The sequence below is a fragment of the Apostichopus japonicus genome, chromosome 19 (genome assembly GCF_037975245.1).
Source record: "Apostichopus japonicus isolate 1M-3 chromosome 19, ASM3797524v1, whole genome shotgun sequence".
Lineage (NCBI taxonomy): Eukaryota > Metazoa > Echinodermata > Holothuroidea > Aspidochirotida > Stichopodidae > Apostichopus > Apostichopus japonicus.
Window position 1 is genome coordinate 27,768,677 of NC_092579.1, and position 21,161 is coordinate 27,789,837.

A 21,161-nucleotide genomic window follows, 5' to 3' on the forward strand; every position below is an offset into this window, starting at 1 on the left:
TAAAAACAAACACATGAATATGAACACGGTCAATTGGGTATTAGATTTTAGTACAAAACATTCATAAGGACACTGATTGTTATGGAGCTACCTTGTGTTAAAGCGAGGGAGACAGATTTCCAAACAAGTTTAATAATTACATCTCACAGGATATCGACTTTCCAATTATACCCTACTCATTCTTGAATTGCCAGATATAGTTGTTAATTTTTAAATCAGTTAGTCTTCTTTCCGTTTCAGTTTGGCTTTGAAGAAGATGCTGCCAGAATCCAAATCTCAGCACCCTCTTTATGAAAGTTTTACATGATTTCCAGGATATCAAAAAACATTCCTTACGACCAAAAAGACATTAGGAAAATCATCTGCATTTCACATAGGAGCACCTAATACTTTACCTTGTTAATGCTGGTTTGACGTTCTCTGTCCCACTTTCGGAATCTTCTCCCTGTTCCTCTCTGGGTTGCGCCGGTGGCTCCCAACATTTTGACAGGATTAGAACGTCATCGCCGACATTCAGAGCATTGCCATCGAAACTGTAATGGAGAGGGCGGCAAACACATGTTCATTTAGTGGGAAGGATGTGTAGGATAGATTGAATGTATTATCAAATGAGGGCAGTATTCGCCTGTCTACTACAACCACTGCACACAACCTTTAACAACGGCATTTATTGAAAATCAAAATACCGAGCTTATTCCAATAATACACATTGAACCCACACTTGGGGTTACCAAAAAAGTAGTTCCTTTTAAGCAAACAAATTCTACAATACGACCTGCCAACAGGATACTAGTAATGATGCTAATCAAAACCCTTCTTTTGCATTTGCTGGCAGCCTGCAAACCCTACAACTGCATAAACGTTTATTTATTACTGAAACTTGCACCTGTTGAGACAGATACTCTTTGGTATAAAACTCTTTGGTAAAAACCTTTGTAAATTGCAAAATAATATCAAGAGACAGAAGAAAGGAAAATACTGTGAAAATATGAGTTCACTCAAACTCTGTTAAACCCAACAAAACACCCACTGCGATCATCAAACACCTCACCAATTTATCACTACACAACCACTCGATGCTACACTTCACACATGTTTAATTCCTAGCCTGGCATCTCAAGGCATTGAAGAATGGTTTCAGGATTACTAGAACACCTGCGATGTTGTACTTTTGCAAAGTGGCATGTACAACCTTTCATGTTTCAAACACCAAAGAGTGTGTTTGAAAAATCACTCTGAGTTACTCATGCTTTGTCACAAAACTGTCCCATTGCAAATTACAAGCTTGTCAGTAACGTCGGTACCATGCCTTGGAAAAGAAACCTTTGGAAGACTTTGGCTTAGCTCTGCACTGACAAGACTTCACAGACAGAATTGATTAAACCAAGGTAGCAGAGAATCTCAGCATACATATAGGAGATATACACATTTGAAACTTCCTTCTCATTGGCAGCTAATAACTTCATCTGACCTTTGACCTAATATTCCTGTATACTTTATGTAAATTTAACAACTGATGATTGTTACCAACTGTAAAAGTCAAAATTAGATTAATACCATTACGAAGAAGATATTTGTTTTAAAAACTTCACAATTCAGTCAATTATAACCTATTATCCTTGCACATCTTCTGTGCCTCATCACCAGCCACCCACTGCCACCAATTTTCATCCAGATCAGAAGAACCACCCTAGGAGAAGCATCTTATAGGATTTCATGTTTGGGCCTGTCATGACCTAAAACCACCTTTGACCTTCAAATTTGAGTATAAATTCATGAAGCTGTTAACATTGGCCACAACTTGGGCAACTTTCTTCAGAATCAAGCAAACTGTCTGTGAGCAGCCCATGTTATGAACTGATATTGACAGACAAACAGACAGATAGATATACATTTGGCCATGACACAGCTCCATTGGCTATGCCAATTGAGCCAAAAACTTGCTCTGTTACCCACATGAATTAGTTCCTTAGTTCTGAATGCCTTACCAGTTTGAAGCTTTCTGGATAAAGTTATCCACGTTACAGCCACTGACCTCGTAGAGAGCACGAAGGACGGGCAGGGAGGCATTGAATGCCTCATGGCAACTCTGTGAGAAAACCAGGCAGAGAAAAGAAAAACAACTTCGCTTAGCTTAAAATGTACCTCTTTATACATTATTAATGATATTGGAAACGGTACATTTCGAGCATGTTTACCCATCGCCTTAATTAACCTTCAGGCTGCCTTCTATTACAAACATGAGATAAAATACATAAACTATAAACCAAACGTCTTGTCAAAATTCACCATAGTAACCTTTTCATACAATCAAAATGTCACTGCATCACAAACGGGTATTCTTTTTCCCTATTAGTGTAGTTTATTTCACAAAAGACAAAGTATGGATTCTCCTGTCAATTTTTGGACAGATTTTATGTGTGGGGTTAATGATCTTGTATTCTTGTCAAGTCTATATGGACCGAATCATGTGAATGATATGTATTAAAAATTAAGCCAGGAATTTTCATACTGAAACACTCTGTACTGCCCCAGGAGAAACTGTTTTGAATTGTACACAAACATATGTGTGTGTGTGTCAAGTTGCCAATGACCCAGGGTGTTAACTGTTATAAAATAAAAAACAAATCAAGTGAACAGGTCTTGTCTCGATATAAGACTGTAAAACTTTTTCCCTTTAACTTTAAGTACATTAATCCATGAATGCAAGTTTTAAGAGTTTACTGAAGACTATTTTTTCTGTTGTGCATTTCAGTGTTGATGCTTTCCACTTTGTGAAGCGCCATGGGCAATTACTCGTTTCCAGGAGTGGTACTATATAAATCTACATTATTATTATTATTAAGTACAAGTACGTACAACTATGCTAACATACGAGCACCAGTATGGGACCCGCGACAGGTGTGGATAAATGGTATAATGAACAGGAGCAGAATAAAATGAAAATGAAAAATATTTTAAAAAAAAGTTTTTTTTTTAAATTCCTTAAATTCTCTGATGACATTCCCGGGAATCTGAACGATTTCTAACCTGAATTGCGGTCTTGGCCTCTTCGCCGAGGCCGGCCAAGGGATCCTTGTTAGCGGCGCTGGTGACCTTGGTCACCGAAGACGACTTGTTGATGTTCGTCATCATCTTGCTCATCTCGTTCTGATCGGAGATGAAGGAATGGTACTCGGAGGCGTCGCTCTCCTCGGAGAAGGTACTGGTGGGTCTCTCGGAGAGTCCGGGAGGAACCAAGAGGTCGTCGCTGTCCTCACACACGCTGCTGCTGCCACTGCTGCTGGTCTCGCTGGCGCTGCTGCTGCACCCCGAGATGGAGGCCTTGGCGTCGTTGATGATGTCCTCCAGGGTCTTGGGAGGCTTGCTGGACTGGTGGCTGCGGACCTGGAAGTCGGCGGTGACGTCGAAGAGAGGTTGCACGATGGAGTCGTTCCTGTTGCTGGTGTAGAGTTGAATGGATAGCACCTAGGGTGGGAAGAAGAGGTATATATGAAGGGATTCAAAAGATGGAGGTTTGTAGTCAGGCAGATGGAGTCTAATCTTTTGAGGGTTGAAAGACATTCATTTGCACTAAACCAATCGACTCTCTGCTTCATTAACTTAATGATGTTACTGCTTTTCTTTGGACCTTGAAATTTTGCATGTCATGTTCAAAAATTTAAAAAGTTAAAGGTTTAAAGTCTTGGGTTTGAGGCCAATGCTCCACACGTGACTTTACAACTTAACCCCTGGTCATTATTAACTTGTCACACCAACAAATCGAAAGTGAGCATAATTCAAACAACCCCCCCTGGGGCACTACAATTACAGTGTACCACATCTACATGTCCCCTGGGGGACTTCCCAATAGGTTGCAGCCAAAACCAGCCCATGCAACTATATATACAAGTTACCCCCATTGATACACCTTGGTGAAGTGAGGCAATGGAGATAGAGAGCATTGAACACAACGTAATGATCTGGCCAGGACTCGAACCTGCAGACCTTAGATCACAAGTCCACTGCCATAACCACTTGACCACAATGCTCTTAACCATTAAAGTGAATCACTATCTCATTAGTTCTTTATTTTGTTTACAACAATATTTATCTGCCACCTATATGTGAAAGGTCATTATTAAACCACTTCCTAATAATCATTTCAAAAGCTGCAGGTATTCCCTCCCTATTCCCCCCCGGCCCTCCCCCTCCACCAAAAGATCAATATAGATGAGTTTTTGTGGACAGCTATATTTCTTTACACTTTCCATTTAAGAACAGGTTAACAAAGTTACCTCCAAATCTTTTAACAGCCAATGACGACTCAGACCGGTTTGAGAATTTGCAAGGTGAGACAGTAAAGGTAGGAAGTTGTCTTGTATATGTTCAAAAAAGTGAGGCTGGAAGAAAAAACGAGAAATGAACGTTAGAATAGACCAAAATTAATCCCTTCACATGAGATGCCTTACAATTCATAGGATAATTTATCTGATATACCATAGCAACCGTGCAACATGAATTTACCACATTAGTCTGTGGGCCTAAGCTGCTACACTTGTTACACTAATGGTGCAAGTATGCATATCCAATTGTCTCACAAGAACTACAGTTTCTCTGGAAACCAAGTATTTTTATTCAAAGTTGTAAAGTATAATATATATCGGAAAGATAAAAGAAGGCAAAATGATGGCAGAAGTTGGAAGGCACCTATTTTTCTGACTAGAATAACAAGGACAGAGAAATTAAGGACTTTGTGGAAGGCTAAACATCTCCCCCGATTTTTTTTTTAAAAAGATATATATATTTATATACTGCTCAACACAATGTCTTATACTCCCCATTTATAGGTATCCTATCTACAATAAAATATATCCAGTTTAGAAGACATATGTAAATTTCAACTGCTTCAACGATACCTTGAAGTTAGCATATAATGTCTTCAGAACTAAGTAAAGAGCCCATAATGTCTCCACACTCAAAGTCTCTGTACCTGATAGAAAGAGAGAAAGAAAGAAAAATCAAAGACATTTTCCTCTCATATTCATATTGAATCATCATCTGTTACCACTTGAACTATAAAATTCATTAAAACTTTAAAAATCCTTATTTTACATTAAAACTACGACAATATTCCGTTAAGTATGTGTAATATTTATGCAGCAACTCATCATGAATCCAAGCACAGCTAATAAAAGGTCACCAATGCTGGCTCCAAATATGCTAGGATGTCAATTAATGGTCACACAATTTCCAACATCAACAAGCATTATACAGCCATTCTTCATGGAATTTTTCATCTCATAGTAACATTTCGACTTGGCTTAAGTCTAGGAATAAGTTGCACTGTCAAGACCATTAGACCTTTTGTAAACTTATAATTGGGGCGCTATACCGGAAACCTTTCAGCGAACGGATTATTGTTTGAATATAAAATGTGATGTCCGTTATGTTTGTAAGTTGCCAAATGAAACACTGAGTTTGAAAAGCTATTGTCTGTAGAATATAATAATCTACTCTTTTTCTTTCTTTCTGAATAGTGATGAAAAATGAATTGTTACAAAATGTGAAATTGCAAGTAGTCTTTGTGATAAAAGAGTATTGTAATCCGTGTTGAAGATTAAATGCTTAAAATCTCTTGGAGTTACTATCAAGCATTTCCTTCTGTGAATATTAAAACTTTATCCCGGAGTGCTTCCTGAATTGTCTACTGATATGTCATATTTTAGCATGAAATGTCATATTGTATGTCATATTTTAGCAATTTATGATATGTCATATGATATGTCAATTTATGATATGTCAATTTATGATATGTCATATTTTATGATATGTCATATTTTATATGTCATATTTTATGATATGTCATATTGTAGCAAATATTGTATAAACTGAGGTTTCTATTTTCTTAGGCGATGATAAAACGATTACCCACCCTCTTCGAGTTTGGCCATAACTTGCGACGAGATGCTGAGAAAGGTCACGAGCTGGTCAGAGTTCAAAGGTTGACTATCGATGCCCTTCAGGTCAAGGTGATCCTCTGTGACCTAAGAAGAAGAAGAAGAAGAATAGAAATCGATAATATAGGGAACGTAAACTAAAACAGCGACAATATAAAGGTGAGAAGCAGATTACGACAATTTAGATAAATACTTCTTTATACATGGAGCATACTCCCCACTGTAAGCAAAGGAAAAAACCAAACAACATAAGATATTTTAATTAAGCAAAGGACTTTTTGCATATAATTTGGTTTTGAACCAATTACCTGAGGATTACAAGTCCAGTGCTCTTAGTTGGAGGACATCCCAATATAGCCATTTCTCTTTTGACGGTGGGGGTGGGAGGGGGGGATGGGGGAAGGCGATGGAGCCAATCAGAAGCTACATTACATTGGAAACCTTACCAGAGATTAACCTTCACTTTCATTCGATATAGCCCAGCAAGAAAAGAAGGGGTGTTTCTAGCCAGAGAAAAATCTTCCTCCTTTATGCAATTTGATTAAAATCTTATTTCTGGGAATTTTACTACTTTTAAACAAAACATTGTCTACGTATGTAACACTGCGGTATTATCTCACATGTTTTGCCTTCCTCGTTTTACCATCAACAATGTAGACCTGACCATTCTGTAGAAAGTGTTTCAAAACCATGACATCATTATCGTCATGGTTACCATCATGGTAGACCGCTTGGCTGCCATGACCAAATACCTGCAATGCCAAAAGAAGAAGAAGTAAAGTTTATAAAATATTTTTGAGCATTTCTCATATAATTCTTTCAGGGTTCTTTAAGAAAGGACAATTCTGCATTAATTAGTTTGATAAAATTGGAGAAAATACCTTTAAAAAAAAGAGTTTTACCTCAGGAAAACCAGCAACTGTGAACAAGGTGAATATGGTGGGAAGCTGACAATGATCAGGCAGCCGACTGAAACTACTGTTGAGGACCTCAGCGACCGGCGCCTGCCAAGCTGGTCTTGTAGACAACTGCATTAACAGGTGTGGAAGTAGTGCAGCCCACTCTAAATGACATCTATGCAGACAACAGAGGATGAAACAAGAAAAACAACAGAGACTTAGAATCTTTGAACAGCTTTTTGAGTTTGGTCACCAAAAACAATTTACAATTTATGAAACTAGGACCTTCTCATGCAGTTTATTATCAAACAAAATGTTACTTGGCAAGTCATTACTTTTAACTTTGGTGATATAAATCACAAGAAAGATCACACTGCATATTTACAAACAAAATTCCCTTTTCTTCTAGCCTAGCCAATCTAGCCTAGCCAATATATCAAAGCAATATTGATCAATGGTAAAATATTCTTTTTAACCTATCACTCAAGTTAGTCTCTGTATGGGGCAAATGGAAACTAACTATGAGTTCTACAAACCAATCTTGGAAAACAAAGAAAGGATTCGATTTAAACGTGATCAGAAGTTCAAGTCAAATCCTGTACTCAGCGAATGAGCTATTCTGTGTCCTACGAACAGTGACTGGTACTAGGCCCAGATGCAGATGGGCATGGTTAGCTTTATCCAAGCCTCTGTGAAGTACAGGGGGATTGAACCAAAACTGATTTTGCGAGCCACAGATATATAAGTTCAAGGGTCACAACACAAAAGGATATACTGACAGCCATGATAAAAAAAAAACAGATATATTACACTGTATGAGAACAAAATGCACACTTATCCATCTGTGGTGTTGAAATAGTCAGACAAATTAGGTCTTTTGTACAAACTCACCAACCTTTTAGTTGATTTATGGTTGGACAAAAACATTGCTCTGATATTATAGGGTTTCACAAGTCTCATTAGCAGGGTCTTAAAAACCCTTGCCTGGGGTCGCTGAAAATGTGTGTTCATGACCGCACTTAGCACAGTTGTGTATAGTGTATCTACTCACTTCTCAAGGCAAGAAGCACCAAACGAACATATAAACAGAACCGTCTTTGTTCCATCTACATCCTCCTTGGTCTCTAACGTCCCCTCCCGAGCCTCTCCATCTCCTGCATCTCCATCTCGCGCCTCATCATCATCTCTTTCATTCTTCTCCTCCGACTGAGAGAGACACTCGTCTGCAAACTGAGGAGACATAATCGAGTCATCAGAAGAGTGATATTGAATATTCATTTTCTCGAACAGACAGGCATTTGTGTAGACATCACTACAAGAACTTACAAGATATATTAAATAAAACTTACAAGATATATTAAATTAAAAATAAATAAATAAAATAAAAATATATATTAAAATAAAAATATTTAGTTGGAAAAATGATATATTAAATAAAAACTTACAAGATATATTAAATAAAAATTTATATATAATATATATATATTAAATAAAAAAATATATATATAAAAATATATATATATATATTAAAATAAAAAAATTAGTTGGAAAAAAGATATAATAAATATAAACTTACAAGATATATTAAATAAAAAAGAGGTAAAGAGCAAACTAAAGTCATCCATTATTGCTAAAACTAGATGACAGCGATACTCTTGATGAAAGAGACACAAAATATTCTCCAAGAGGTTAGAAAAGTCTCCTGCACTGTTGCAGAGGGCAGTAATATTGATATTACTCCTACATATGAGGCTGTAGTCTTGAGCAAGTTTACATCACAAAGTCATCAAGGTGTGAATAATTTATGACATCTTTCTTCATTGAAGATGCTGTTTAGTTGTCTTTTCAAGGGTGATATTTACAACATAATTGCTAGATTTTAACATTAAATAGATTAAGTATTGTTTATGGTAACAACACCAATACCTATCATAATGTTAAAGAGAAAATATGATCAGATCAAAAACAATCTAAATATATTTTGTCCATTTTCATCACAAAACATCACATAAGGTAAAAGTTAAGTTTTAAAAAACAAAGGAACATACAAAAATTTGCATAATTTCATACCATTTGAGTAGAAATAAAACAATTTTAATTGCAAAGTAGCAACTCTAAGATCTATGCTGATTATTATATAATGTTCTGTCACGTAAAAAGGTAAAACATATTACCTTTGGTGACTCCCAGCCAAGGAGTTTACCAATCAGTCCTACAGCCAGGTGTTGAGTGGGTACGTATTGACCGGTTGTCTCCCTACGAAAAAAAAAATACATCAGTATATTACAAGTGAAACAAAGAGATATTGTTTTTATTGTCAAAGCTCTCGCTGAGGAACTTTTGTTACCAAAAACAAAATGTTCATCTTTTGTCACAAATTTTCGCTTAGTCACAGATGTTGAGACACTTATCTCTATAATGCAAGCTGCAAGCATGATATATCCATAGTTCTTCTCACATGGTTTGCTGATTAATTGACCTAAGTTACCTAAAACAGCAAACCATAAACAGTTAAAATAAAGCATACAACAAGAGTGGAAATGAGGTACTACATCAAAGAGTAATTGATGGTATAACATAACAAGTACAGCAAAGATAACAATTTGGGAGCTTTGGGTTAGAAAAAGTCACAAGAAGTTGTTTTCAAGCCAATGCTTATCATTTAGTAGATATCACTTAAAAACTGATCAAATTTTATAGCTCTGTAACCAAATCTTTGTACTGTACATCTCTGCTCATTAAGCAGATAGCAATTTAAGATATCCCACTATGGAGAGATGGGGGAGGGGGAGGGGGTTGGGGGAGGGGGACAGGAAAAAGGAATTGGTTGGTTAGGATCCTATAAATCAAAGTCACTTTTCAGTGTTTCAATTATTATAATATAAAAACAAAACTTTCAATGATGAATTTACTGCTTTACCTGGCAAACCTGAAGAGAAGTGGGAGTAGTTTTTCCAGTTTTAGCATCTTCGTCAGACAGACTTCGTGTGCCGTGTCCTGTGGGATCAGGGCCGCAAACAGCCCCAGTAATTTCTCGAGTGTCTTTTCCGTGAATACCTTCTCTTGCGATGTGCTGGCACCAGATGAAGAATTGTCGAGCTCTGGTCGGGAACAAAAAAGGAAAGAAGGGAACTAAACCGTCTGCTGTCTCAACAATTTGGGCCTAAACTCTGTTTCCAAAACTATTTTTCCTTGTGGATCCTTGGACTTACTGCGACCCGTGAATTCTGAAGGCCTTAAACTACGCAGTATGTACTCCCTGGTGATTGACGATATGAGTGTACAATGACTGATTTGATTGCAATTCATGACACATTTAACAACCAGTCAATACACAGCTGCAAACACACACCCATTAATCAAAATTTTTGGAAACTATGAACATGCAACAGGGAGGTAGTTTTGCTGTCAGACTCCATTGGAAAACATTTTCAACCTTTTTGTTGTTGAACTTTTTGTTGTTTCTACTTCCCGGTGTGTGAACTACCATTTCAACTTGATGACCCATGTATGGGGGGTCTTGACCCACAGTTTGGGAAAATCAGGGATATAAATTAAGAAATGATACCAGCTTCCACAGGTGGATTTATCAAAGGAGTGATACCCAGTCGCTCACTAGATGCTATAGGCTTTCTTAAAACTCTATACATACGTGATATTGTCTGCAAGTTGGATAGAATCAAGTCCACACAAGTCTGTAACATGGATGCTGCCGATGGTTCCGAAGCTGTGAGAAACAAAAGGGAGAAAGTGCAGTGTGTATGTATAACCACTAACAAAGGGAGAAAGTGCAGTGTGTATGTAAAACCACTAACAAAGGGAGAAAGTGCAGTGTGTATGTATAACCACTAACAAAGGGAGAAAGTGCAGTGTGTATGTATAACCACTAACAAAGGGAGAAAGTGCAGTGTGTATGTATAACCACTAACAAAGGGAGAAAGTGCAGTGTGTATGTATAACCACTAACAAAGGGAGAAAGTGCAGTGTGTATGTATATAATCACTAACAAAGGGAGAAAGTGCTGAGCGTATGTATAACCACTAACAAAGGGAGAAAGTGCAGTGTGTATGTAAAACCACTAACAAAGGGAGAAAGTGCAGTGTGTATGTATAACCACTAACAAAGGGAGAAAGTGCAGTGTGTATGTATAACCACTAACAAAGGGAGAAAGTGCAGTGTGTATGTATAACCACTAACAAAGGGAGAAAGTGCAGTGTGTATGTATAACCACTAACAAAGGGAGAAAGTGCAGTGTGTATTGTAAAATCATGCACAAATTACAAGGAAACAGTGAAATCTGTATCAACAGTCAGGAAAAATAATGGATCATGAGAATGGACTGAATAAATATGAAATATAGAGAGCTTTTCAGCTTTTCAACTTCACACCTACTCTAGGAAATCAATATTTTGTCAGTATTCTGAATTTACATACAAAAAAGGAAAGAAAACAATTGCAAAGCACAGAAGGTATAAGTGTTCACACCAGAGCTGTGGTCGAGTCCAATCTGAGCCAATACCAGAGTGAAGAGGACTGGAGTACCCCAGTCCTGGTGAGAACACTGCTTTGCTATCAAGCTAACCTGATGGAACGAATGCTTAATTTAATCAGGAACTATAGAAGACATTCCACGAAATTAACGTTACCTTCAAGATTATAATGACTCACCGTTTTTGCTTTCATGACAAGCTGCTTTGGACATTGACAACGTTAATGATGAAAACAACAGCCAGGAATGAAGTTGATTGTAGGCTTGAGGCTGGCTTTTAGACTGGTTAGCTGTATCATAGACAGTAAAAACAAGATTTGATGGGTGGGGTAGAGTGAGGTGATGGGGTGGGGGTGGGGGTGGGGAAGGAAACATGGGAGGGGAAGAAATGGTATTAGACAATATCGATTACTTCATAATTTTTTACAATAATATCATACGATCATGTATAAATGTAATGTTTTCATTACTGTTGTCAATATGTCAAGGAAAAGAAATTATTGTAAACTACTTGTTAGATGCACAAAATGGCTAGTATTTTATGATAGCTTAGTTATACTTTTGGGGTGATTATTCTTTCTCCTTACGAATAAATTGATACTTTTTTGACACTTTTAGAATTACTCTGAAACAAAGTATAATTCTAATACCAAATGGCAGAACAACATTTATACCATGTTACTGGCCAGAGTCAGAGATTTTCAGAATATGAAGTTCATATTTGTCATCACATGATTCTATACATATTGGTATTACAATACTTGACATACTGAGGTATACCCTCTCTTAAAGGTGGCATACTAGTGTTATCATGGTTTTCACACAGACCCATCACAAATAATAACATCTAATATTTACACAGAGGAATGTGTGACGTACCAACAGTCATCGGAATGGGCGTTACTACGTGATGATCCTTGTGTCTTCGGAAAAGAAAAAGAAATATAATAATTATAATTAGACAGGTTAACAAATGAAACATAAGTCGATTGTGGGCTTCTAAGTTTTTAATTTTTTCATCTTGAGCACCCCGCAGGGCTGATATGTGCGCATTATAAATGGCTATTATTATTATTATTATTATTATTATTATTATTACTATTATTATTCTAATTTAACAAATCTAAACAAAAAAACCCCAAAAAACCAAAAAAAAACAAGTGTCGTTATAACTCATCAGAAGGTCACTAATTTGAAAAATCTTTAAAAAAAAGAAATTAGTAATAATAAATAAATGATAATATACAGTTCTTGTTAAGCGCAAAAAACATTAAAATATCTCAATGCGCTGAAAAGAAAAGAGTAAAAAGGCAACAACAAGGAATGAAACTGTGAAAGGTAAACAACACATTACATCAGACTCTGTTTAGGGTCCTGTTCACCAAAAGGTGGTATTTACCCTCCCTTTCTCTTCCCCCACCCCCCTCCACCAATCAATTCCTTTTCCATGCCTATCCATTCTAAACAACAAGTTAGCATATCATAACTTCAATCTAACTTGATAAACAACTCCCTATTCAATGTGAAACTATTCTAATCAATTTGTACATAAAGTGACTTTTGTGGAATTAAAGACTTAAGTTCCTTACCTAGTAGCATAGCTCTTTGTATGGTGGCAGCCATAACAGAGATTAAAATATTTTCATCAATTGGTACAAAGTGACTTTATAGAATTTACACTGAGTTCCTTACCTATCAGGATAGCTCTTTGTATGGTGGCAGCCGTAACAGAGATCAAAGTCACTGCAGACGTCGCAATGCATCCTGGTACCAACAATGAGGGCATGGCAGCCATCACATTTAAACCTGATAAGATGGAGAAAAAAAATAAAACACATCCACTGAACACCAAACCAAATAAGCTTGATAATACCTGAACTTCCAGAGAGTAAAAATCAAGAAGCAGTGAGGTTTTAACAATAATTATATTATTCAGAAGGAAAACCAATATCTTCTGGTTTGTTTGTTTGTTACTATAGTAACAATCTGCATTTTTGTGCTCAAATTGGAGAGCTAAATAGCTAAATCACTGTCAAGATTGTACTGATTATGACTTTGGTTGGAACTAGGTAAAAAGTCTTTTTTTTCTTAAGTTTTTGTATTACACCTCTTTCTATTACTACCCTTTCTTCCCTCTCCTGTTTAAGACAGATATAAAGAGCAGATATGTTAAGGTAAATCTGGATATCTTGTAACCCTCTATGTAAACCATAAAACCAAATAACTCCACAGTTAGAAACTTACTTCAAATGAACCAGAGGGTGCTCATCTGTATGTTGATCTACTTTAAGTCCACCTGAGAGAAAGAGAACAAAACAAAAAGGTAGAAATGATGGCTACTTTAGTAGTGACCAATCGTTCTTATTAAAACAAACAAATACAAACAACCACACGTAAACACAAACAACCACACGTAAAAACACACAACCACATGTAAATACAAACATCCACACGTAAATAGAAACAACCACAGGTAAATACAAACAACCAAACATAAATAGAAACAACCACACGTAAATACAAACAACCACACGTAAATACACACAACCACGGGTAAATACAAACAACCACACGTAAATACAAACAACCACACACAAAACAACCACACATAAATACAGACATATACACATTAATACAAACATATACACATAAATACGAACAAACAAAAGTAACAAGCTACTTTAGGGAAACAGCTACCTGTTATTGTAACAAGACAGCTTATAGTAACAAGTTATAGTAACACAGCATTTTTATTGAACTGCCAACTGTAGTCATAGTAACAATGAAATCTTAGTATCACATACTATCTTAATAATGTGCTATGATCTTTAATACTCAAAACTTTTAGTCACAAGCTATTCCCTGCATTTTTGCTGTTTCATCTAAGTGTACAATTTTATGAACCCAGGATACAGTAGAATATCCTGTTGTAACAGAGAGGTATACAGCTTAGGACGAAACCCTAATGCGTTCATTTAAAATTTACCTGGGAAACAGGAACAGCAGAAGTCTATGTCCTCACACACCAGACACCGATATCGTGTTCCAATGATAGCTGCGTGGCAACCGTCACATTGGATGTTCACGTTCAACAGTTCGTAGAATCTTGCGACGAACAGGTGCATCGCCTTAACGTAGAAAGGAGGCGGGTTAAGAAAACAAATTCAACAGCAAAGACATATTTTGCTCAAAAAAACTCTTTAAATGATCTGCACAGCCGTTTAATAGTTTATGGTGATCCCTATTGTAGCCGCAGTACCTTGCATACTGTGAATTTTAACCAGGGATCACACTTCAATTATGATTATTGATTTTGATTAATTTTGATTTAGATAAAACCAAAAGTGAGTCAGGGGAAGAGATTGCAAGAGAAATGTGGCTTTTTTGTGTTTAAATAAACAAAACAGTGGAATACTGACTGAAAATTATCAACAAATTTGAAAAGGGCAAAGACATTTCTTCAGCATACTTGAAGTCACGGTATTGTTTAATAGTCATTTATGATTTCCGAGAGAAGTATCATCAGTTTTCAACTAAAACATGCACATGCTGGTGCTCTCTCTACTTGCTGTGGAAGAAATGCACTAAAATTTTGCACCTAAAATTTGTACAACTTTTTCTTTACCCTACGATTACCATCCATATTTTCCAATCGGCATTAGAAATAGCTTTGAATTTAGAGGCCTGTTTGCTTTATACAATGACTTACCCACCCTTTTGCCGGTTGGAGAGTAAATTACCAAGAAGTTGGAGGCCTAGCTGTTTGTGTGCCTTATACACACATAGGTACATATCCTAATTCTTCCAGTTAATAGCAACTTACATAAGCATGGAATATGGGATTAACTGTTTAATTCCTCTATTTAATACACTTACCCTCCTTTCTTCAAATGTAGCTGTTTGATTGATGTTGTCATACCAAGTCTTAAAGTTAGGTTCCTCCAGGCAGTGCTTCAACCATTCCTGGCACTGTTGGTATACCTGAAGCTGTTTCTCCGGGCTGATATCATTCTGCTCGACACTCGTGATGCCCACAGCATCGGGGGCTACGGAACGGAAAATGCCACAATGATGAAGAACCTTAGTTTATTTTATTTTTTAATTTTTCCTTTTTGCTTTAACATGAGGTCTTCGGCAATTACTCAGACTTTCCTTCCACCCTCTATTCTGGTACACAAACTTTCAAGATTGAAAAACCAATTCCACTTAAGAAAATCATCAATATTTGCCCCAAAATATTAGTCTGCTAAAATTAGATGAAAATAAAGAAAATAAAAAAAAATTCCTGCAGTCCCAGCAAGAAGCACGTCAGTTACAATAACTTCCAGTTGCAACTTCACTTCTGTTGTACATACCACACTAGTCATTCCCTAAATAAACACACTTCTCAACCCCCAAACCTACACACAGAAACCCCCCTTCCACCCCCCCTGGATAAAAGAGAAGCGTAGTGTTTCTCCTCTCCCCATTTGTGAAAAACAACCAACCCTGTTTTCAGCTCAACGTCAAACATTCACTACAAAACAATGAAATTAAACGAGCAACAAACACACTTCAATATTTTCAATAACAACTAAAAGATACCAAAGTAAATATTAAAAAAATAATGAAGAAATATATTCCAGAACATTCTTTTCCAACTTTCACTGATACATAAATAATTCAGAGCTGTGCCTTACTTTTTGCGAGGTCAATCAACAACTGAGGTAAGCTGATCTTCTTCAAGAAGTCAAAATCCTCCGATTCCCACTGGTTGCTAAGGAGATGCAATATGAAACCTTTCACACACGAGAGGGCAGCATTCGCTTTACTGTGAAGAGACAAAAAAGACACCTCCTAACTTTTGGAGACATTCAAACAGTAAATATGAAAAAAAAATTCAACAAATTGTAGCTCATCAACAGTATCAAACAAACAGAATATTGATCAAAATATCATTGCAACTGATCAAGCTAAGAAATATCGACCTTTCCCACCCCACCAAAGACCCACCCCACCACCACGGCACTCTCCAGCTGTTATTGAAAAAACTTGTGAGGTAATGTATATCTGTTACTTGAGACCAAATCAAAGTTGAGGGTTTTATTATTGAATTTCACATAGGTTGAGAGCAATTGACTCATACTGGCTAGTGATTTAAACTGGGTGGTCCAGCTGCTTTAGTTTCTTAGCTTCCAATGTTTAAATGGTAAATTTCTCAAAAGAAAAAGTGGTACAGAAATGTTATTTGCGCTAATAGTAGTTGCTCTTAACGGTCTGTGACATATTGAGAGTTTGTATGTAGAATCATTTAATGGAGGCCCTACAGACCACATTGTGAATCCTTGTTCTTCCCCTCATCTATGCCCCTACCCCCCCCCCACGCTATAGACCCACATTGTGTATCCCATACAAAAGTAAAATATATCTTACTCTGTTATTGTTGTTCTCTCCCGAAAAGAGGTCAGGGCATTCACCAGCTTCATAACAAATTCGTAATACGACTTCCTGTACTTCTCTTCCAATGAAATCCCGCAGCCGCACAACCCTTGCATGAAGTGACTGGTCGGAAAGAAGGGAGGGGAAAAATACAAAGTTACCATAGCAACAAGAAATTGTGAAACCTCTAATGTCTTGGGATTGTAACATGGAAAGCCATTTAGGCGATGCATTATTTTAGTGGCAGATATCACTTATGTTTAAACTACTTAGTTAAACAGACAGTAGACAAAACTGTGGGATCCCAAATTTAGACAAAAACAAGGTTGCACAAAACACTGCGACAGGCCACGTCAGTTTGGTAGATAGTTTACCGTTCGGGATGCTATCAAGAATAGCTTTCTTTGCAGGGATGGACAAGAAGACCCATTACCACCCAGATTTAAAAAGATATATTGAGATTAGCCTATACTGTACATGTTAATCAATCAGGTACCAATAGTCAAAATAATTCAAAATGCCGATATTTCATTCCATTAAAAATGTACTCACCCCACTGTATTGTGTCTCGAAATTTCGAAATTTATGAATAAAGTTCATAAAAAATTTATTAAAGCTCTCGACCTACCTTGTCGGAGGATCCCTCAGGGTCAGAAACTGTTTCAGGAAGATGATGAAGGAATCCTGAAAGATGTCTTTACTGATATCGAGGAACCGGGAGGCCAGTTCAAAGACCTCGGTCCGTACTTTGGCATGGCTCTCACGAAACTGGAGGACTTTCCTGATGCTGTGAATGGCAAGTAAAGGTATTCAAATGTTTACTATGACAACTATAAATATATAATTAAATTAAATGATGGAAAACTGACTGGGAATTTTTCTTTCTTCCTAGAATTGGAATTGAACCAATAACCAACAAGATTACAATCCTTGTGATCTTAATGTCTGAGCATTTGCAAGTCCTTGATTGGTAGAAATCCCTACACAACCATTTCTTTTACACCTTCCAAAAATGTACATTTTTAAATCAATGTTCAAAATTTTCCAGACTGTTGATGCTATTTAAATCAAAGTGATTGAGGGGGCAACTTTTTCAAATATTCTCAAACATGCTCCATGAACAACTGGGGGGGGGGGGGGGGGGTGGGGGGTCAATAGGTGGAGAAAATAACATTACTCAATGGGGGGCAGAGAAGTATAAAAATATATGTATTTATATATAATTGTATCCATATATATGTGTATCCATATATGAATCCATATATATATATGTATCCCAATATATATACATATCCATATATGTGTATATGTATATATATATATATATATGTATATCCATATATGTATATATATCCATATATGTATATCCATAAATGTATATATGGATATGTATATCCACAGAAAATATTCTGCTGACCCGGACTGACATCCACTGTGCCAGTATCAATACCAAACTAAAAGTATCTTATAAAAGTATCCAAAAATTTCTTTACGAAAAAGGTCTCTATCACTTTCTTTTTTTCCAATAAAATTGACATTACCTTTCGGCTGAAAGCAACGGTGATTTGATCATTTCAAGTACATCCTTTCTCCTCGACGCTGCCAACTCCTTCTCACCCTCGTCAGAAGAAGATGAATCGACTCCCTAAAAAATGTGAGAAAAATACCAGGAAAAATATCATTTCAGTTTATTTCATACAAAAAACAAAAAAAATCCTGAACAATTTATATTTGCGTGGGGGTGTTGTGGTCAAGGCAGTAGACTTGTGATCTAAGGATTACAGGTTCAAGACCTGACCAGATCATTGCGTTGTGTCCTTGGGCAAGGCACTTTATCACCGTTGCCTCTCTTCACCCAGGTGTATAAATGGGGACTTGCAAGGTAACTTGAAAATATAGTTGCGTGCGCCGGTTTGTGGCTGCACCCTTTGGGAAGTCTCCCGGGGGACATGTGGTTGTGGTGCACTGTGGTGCCCCAGGAGAGACTGATTGAATTGTGCACACTTTGGTGTGTAGGTGTGACAAGTTACCAATGACCAGGGCTAAGTTGTACACGCTATGGTTGTACACGCTATACTCTTTAGGGTAGCGTTCTAGATGCTGGTTAATAATAATAATTTACCTAACGCTCAAACCTTCAACGACTACTTTACCTCAAACGTTTAAGTATTTTCCCTCTTTTAGATTATTTATTTATTTGATATAACACTACTCTGAGTCTTATATTGAGGTTGGACACCCTCCCCCCCCCCCACCTCTACAAGTGTGCTTTTATTAATCTTTAAAAGCAATAGCATGATAACATTTTGTGGCCCATAATGATGACATTTAAGACATGTAATAAAAAAAAACATTACTGCTACCTGTCTCATAATTCCTGTTACGTAATTCTTTCGTGTGCAGGACTTCATGAAAAGTGATACTATTGTCTTAATGCTCTGGTTCCTTATGATTTTTTTAAATTCATGTAGCAGCTGATGAAACTGACAAACATGCTTTAGTCTGTGGTTTCATTGCATATAAAACACTTGTTTGGTACGAAAACCCTGACCAGTGAGTATTACCATCTACCTGTCTATCGAAGTTTTTATTTTTTAATTTCTTTGCTTTTGTTTCAGTTAGCCTAACAAGAAAAAACCTACTGGGATAGAAGACTTAGGCCCTCATACTTTTTATACATTTCATACAAACACAGGTCTTTTTTACATTAGATAAAATTACGGCAGTTCTTTCAACCAGAGTTTTTGCTCTTTGATACTTCTTTGTAATGCAAAATAACAGAATGCAGACTTTAACCAGGGTCACAATAAGTTTTAACTTACAGCTTTAGTTTCCTGCCAGCAGGGGTTCAACTCCAAAAGAAATCTGGCTTTCTTCAAGCAAGCTTGCACTATTCAAAGATACAAGAAATAAAAGAATGCATCAAGTTTATATATATAATAAAAAGTGTAATTGAAAGGAATTACATAAAAAAAATATCCCCTCTTCACCCAGTTGGGACAATTGTTTTCTATACTGTATTTTTATGTCCCACTTAAAAGCACTTGTATTGTCAGTATGAGCAGTATGAATATCATGTTTCGAGCAGATAAAGGTTAGGAACTGTTTGTACTGTTAGGGAAGGCTCGCAAATTTAACCGGCGATGATCGAAGGCCCAACCGTTGCTATCCAGTGTAATGAGCACAGCAACCAGCTGGTAATGAGTCATGCTTGAACGCACACATTTCCTGCCTTCCAAGAGTCGGTGGACAGTTGTATGCACTTGACTATGAGACCACAAATTAAGCCTCTTATGCACAAAAGAAGACCAGACAATGAACTGGTCACTTTGGTCCAGGATATACACAAAAGGGTTATAGAATTTTCTCTGCAGGTTGGAGAATTGTTTATCAATAAAGCTACTACATATAGGCTACTGTAACTGCATTGAGTTACTACACAGTTGTGTGTACTTTGCTGACGGTTTGTGCTCGTAACATGAATTTCACGTGGCGCTTTCATCGCTATTTTTTATTTCGTGTTTTGCAATTGAACTAACGGAGACACTCCGTTTGGTCTTGAATCCCTTAATACACAAAAACCTACATCATCAATGCTCTAGACAATCTCTCAAACCTGTGGGGACTTTTCTTTCGTTCGTACTATAAACAGTTTATTGAAACGACAGTAAATATATAGCCTAACCATTAAAACTCTCGTACGTATCTATATGCAGAATCACCTCCACGTGAGTCTTGCAGTCAGACAGTAGGCTAAGACATGTGCGTGATCTTACTTTCACGTTGCGCAGCTGCTTTCGGGTTGTAAAAAACCTGAATAGTTCGCGACTTGTGCAAGAAAAATTGTTATTGCATGGCGCTTTACGAAATGGAATGGCTAATAAAGAAACCGAATAATTCATATTCATAGTAGACTTAATTGGCTTTAGTTGTAGCGAAGTCACGAATGATATCATTTTAATTTAGTTTGAGAAATTACGTTTGTTCAGATCGTTTAGCATAAAGCATAAATTCGGTTTAGACTACAACGGTATGACTAGTTGTAATTGTACTATACACTGAACCAATGTTTGAAAACTTTCGTTTGAAGCCTTCATGAATGGGTAATATGACTTTTTGTATCACATTGCGTGACATTTATTTCTTGGCAACTTGCCAACGTTACTTGAGATAGTAGTATTTCATCAGAGCCAGGCAAAACTGTCTAACACCTGTTTGATAACATTTTTGGCACGTTTCCAAAAAACTTTTCATGGAGTAAACTATTTTGACTCCACTCTAGAATTAATTAGGTCAGTCATGTAAAGGATCGGTAAAGTTATGCGAAATATTATCTTAGACGTGCAAGGAAATTTATATCCCCGTAACAAAGTAAAACCATGGATGTATATAAAACACACCTCAAGCTAACCGACT

At 36.8% G+C, this 21,161-nt stretch overlaps 1 protein-coding gene across 6 annotated transcripts in view; it reads right to left on the reverse strand.

Moving 5' to 3' along the window:
* Nucleotides 1-21,161, reverse strand: part of LOC139959327 (zinc finger ZZ-type and EF-hand domain-containing protein 1-like) — an 84,501-nt gene that overhangs the window by 16,035 nt on the left and 47,305 nt on the right. For all 6 annotated transcript variants that reach the window (XM_071956807.1, XM_071956806.1, XM_071956805.1 and 3 more), the window contains 23 exons: nt 19,568-19,635; nt 18,287-18,390; nt 17,374-17,532; nt 16,740-16,868; nt 16,007-16,137; nt 15,204-15,373; nt 14,314-14,455; nt 13,572-13,623; nt 13,020-13,133; nt 12,207-12,250; nt 11,507-11,617; nt 10,491-10,565; nt 9,759-9,939; nt 9,013-9,094; nt 7,890-8,068; nt 6,842-7,013; nt 6,560-6,691; nt 5,915-6,026; nt 4,899-4,972; nt 4,278-4,382; nt 3,031-3,468; nt 1,989-2,089; nt 396-533 (listed from right to left, as the gene is read on the reverse strand). In XM_071956807.1, the coding sequence (XP_071812908.1) occupies nt 396-533; nt 1,989-2,089; nt 3,031-3,468; nt 4,278-4,382; nt 4,899-4,972; nt 5,915-6,026; nt 6,560-6,691; nt 6,842-7,013; nt 7,890-8,068; nt 9,013-9,094; nt 9,759-9,939; nt 10,491-10,565; nt 11,507-11,617; nt 12,207-12,250; nt 13,020-13,133; nt 13,572-13,623; nt 14,314-14,455; nt 15,204-15,373; nt 16,007-16,137; nt 16,740-16,868; nt 17,374-17,532; nt 18,287-18,390; nt 19,568-19,635 (3,013 nt within the window). The remainder of the gene's footprint in view (nt 1-395; nt 534-1,988; nt 2,090-3,030; nt 3,469-4,277; nt 4,383-4,898; nt 4,973-5,914; nt 6,027-6,559; nt 6,692-6,841; nt 7,014-7,889; nt 8,069-9,012; nt 9,095-9,758; nt 9,940-10,490; nt 10,566-11,506; nt 11,618-12,206; nt 12,251-13,019; nt 13,134-13,571; nt 13,624-14,313; nt 14,456-15,203; nt 15,374-16,006; nt 16,138-16,739; nt 16,869-17,373; nt 17,533-18,286; nt 18,391-19,567; nt 19,636-21,161) is intronic.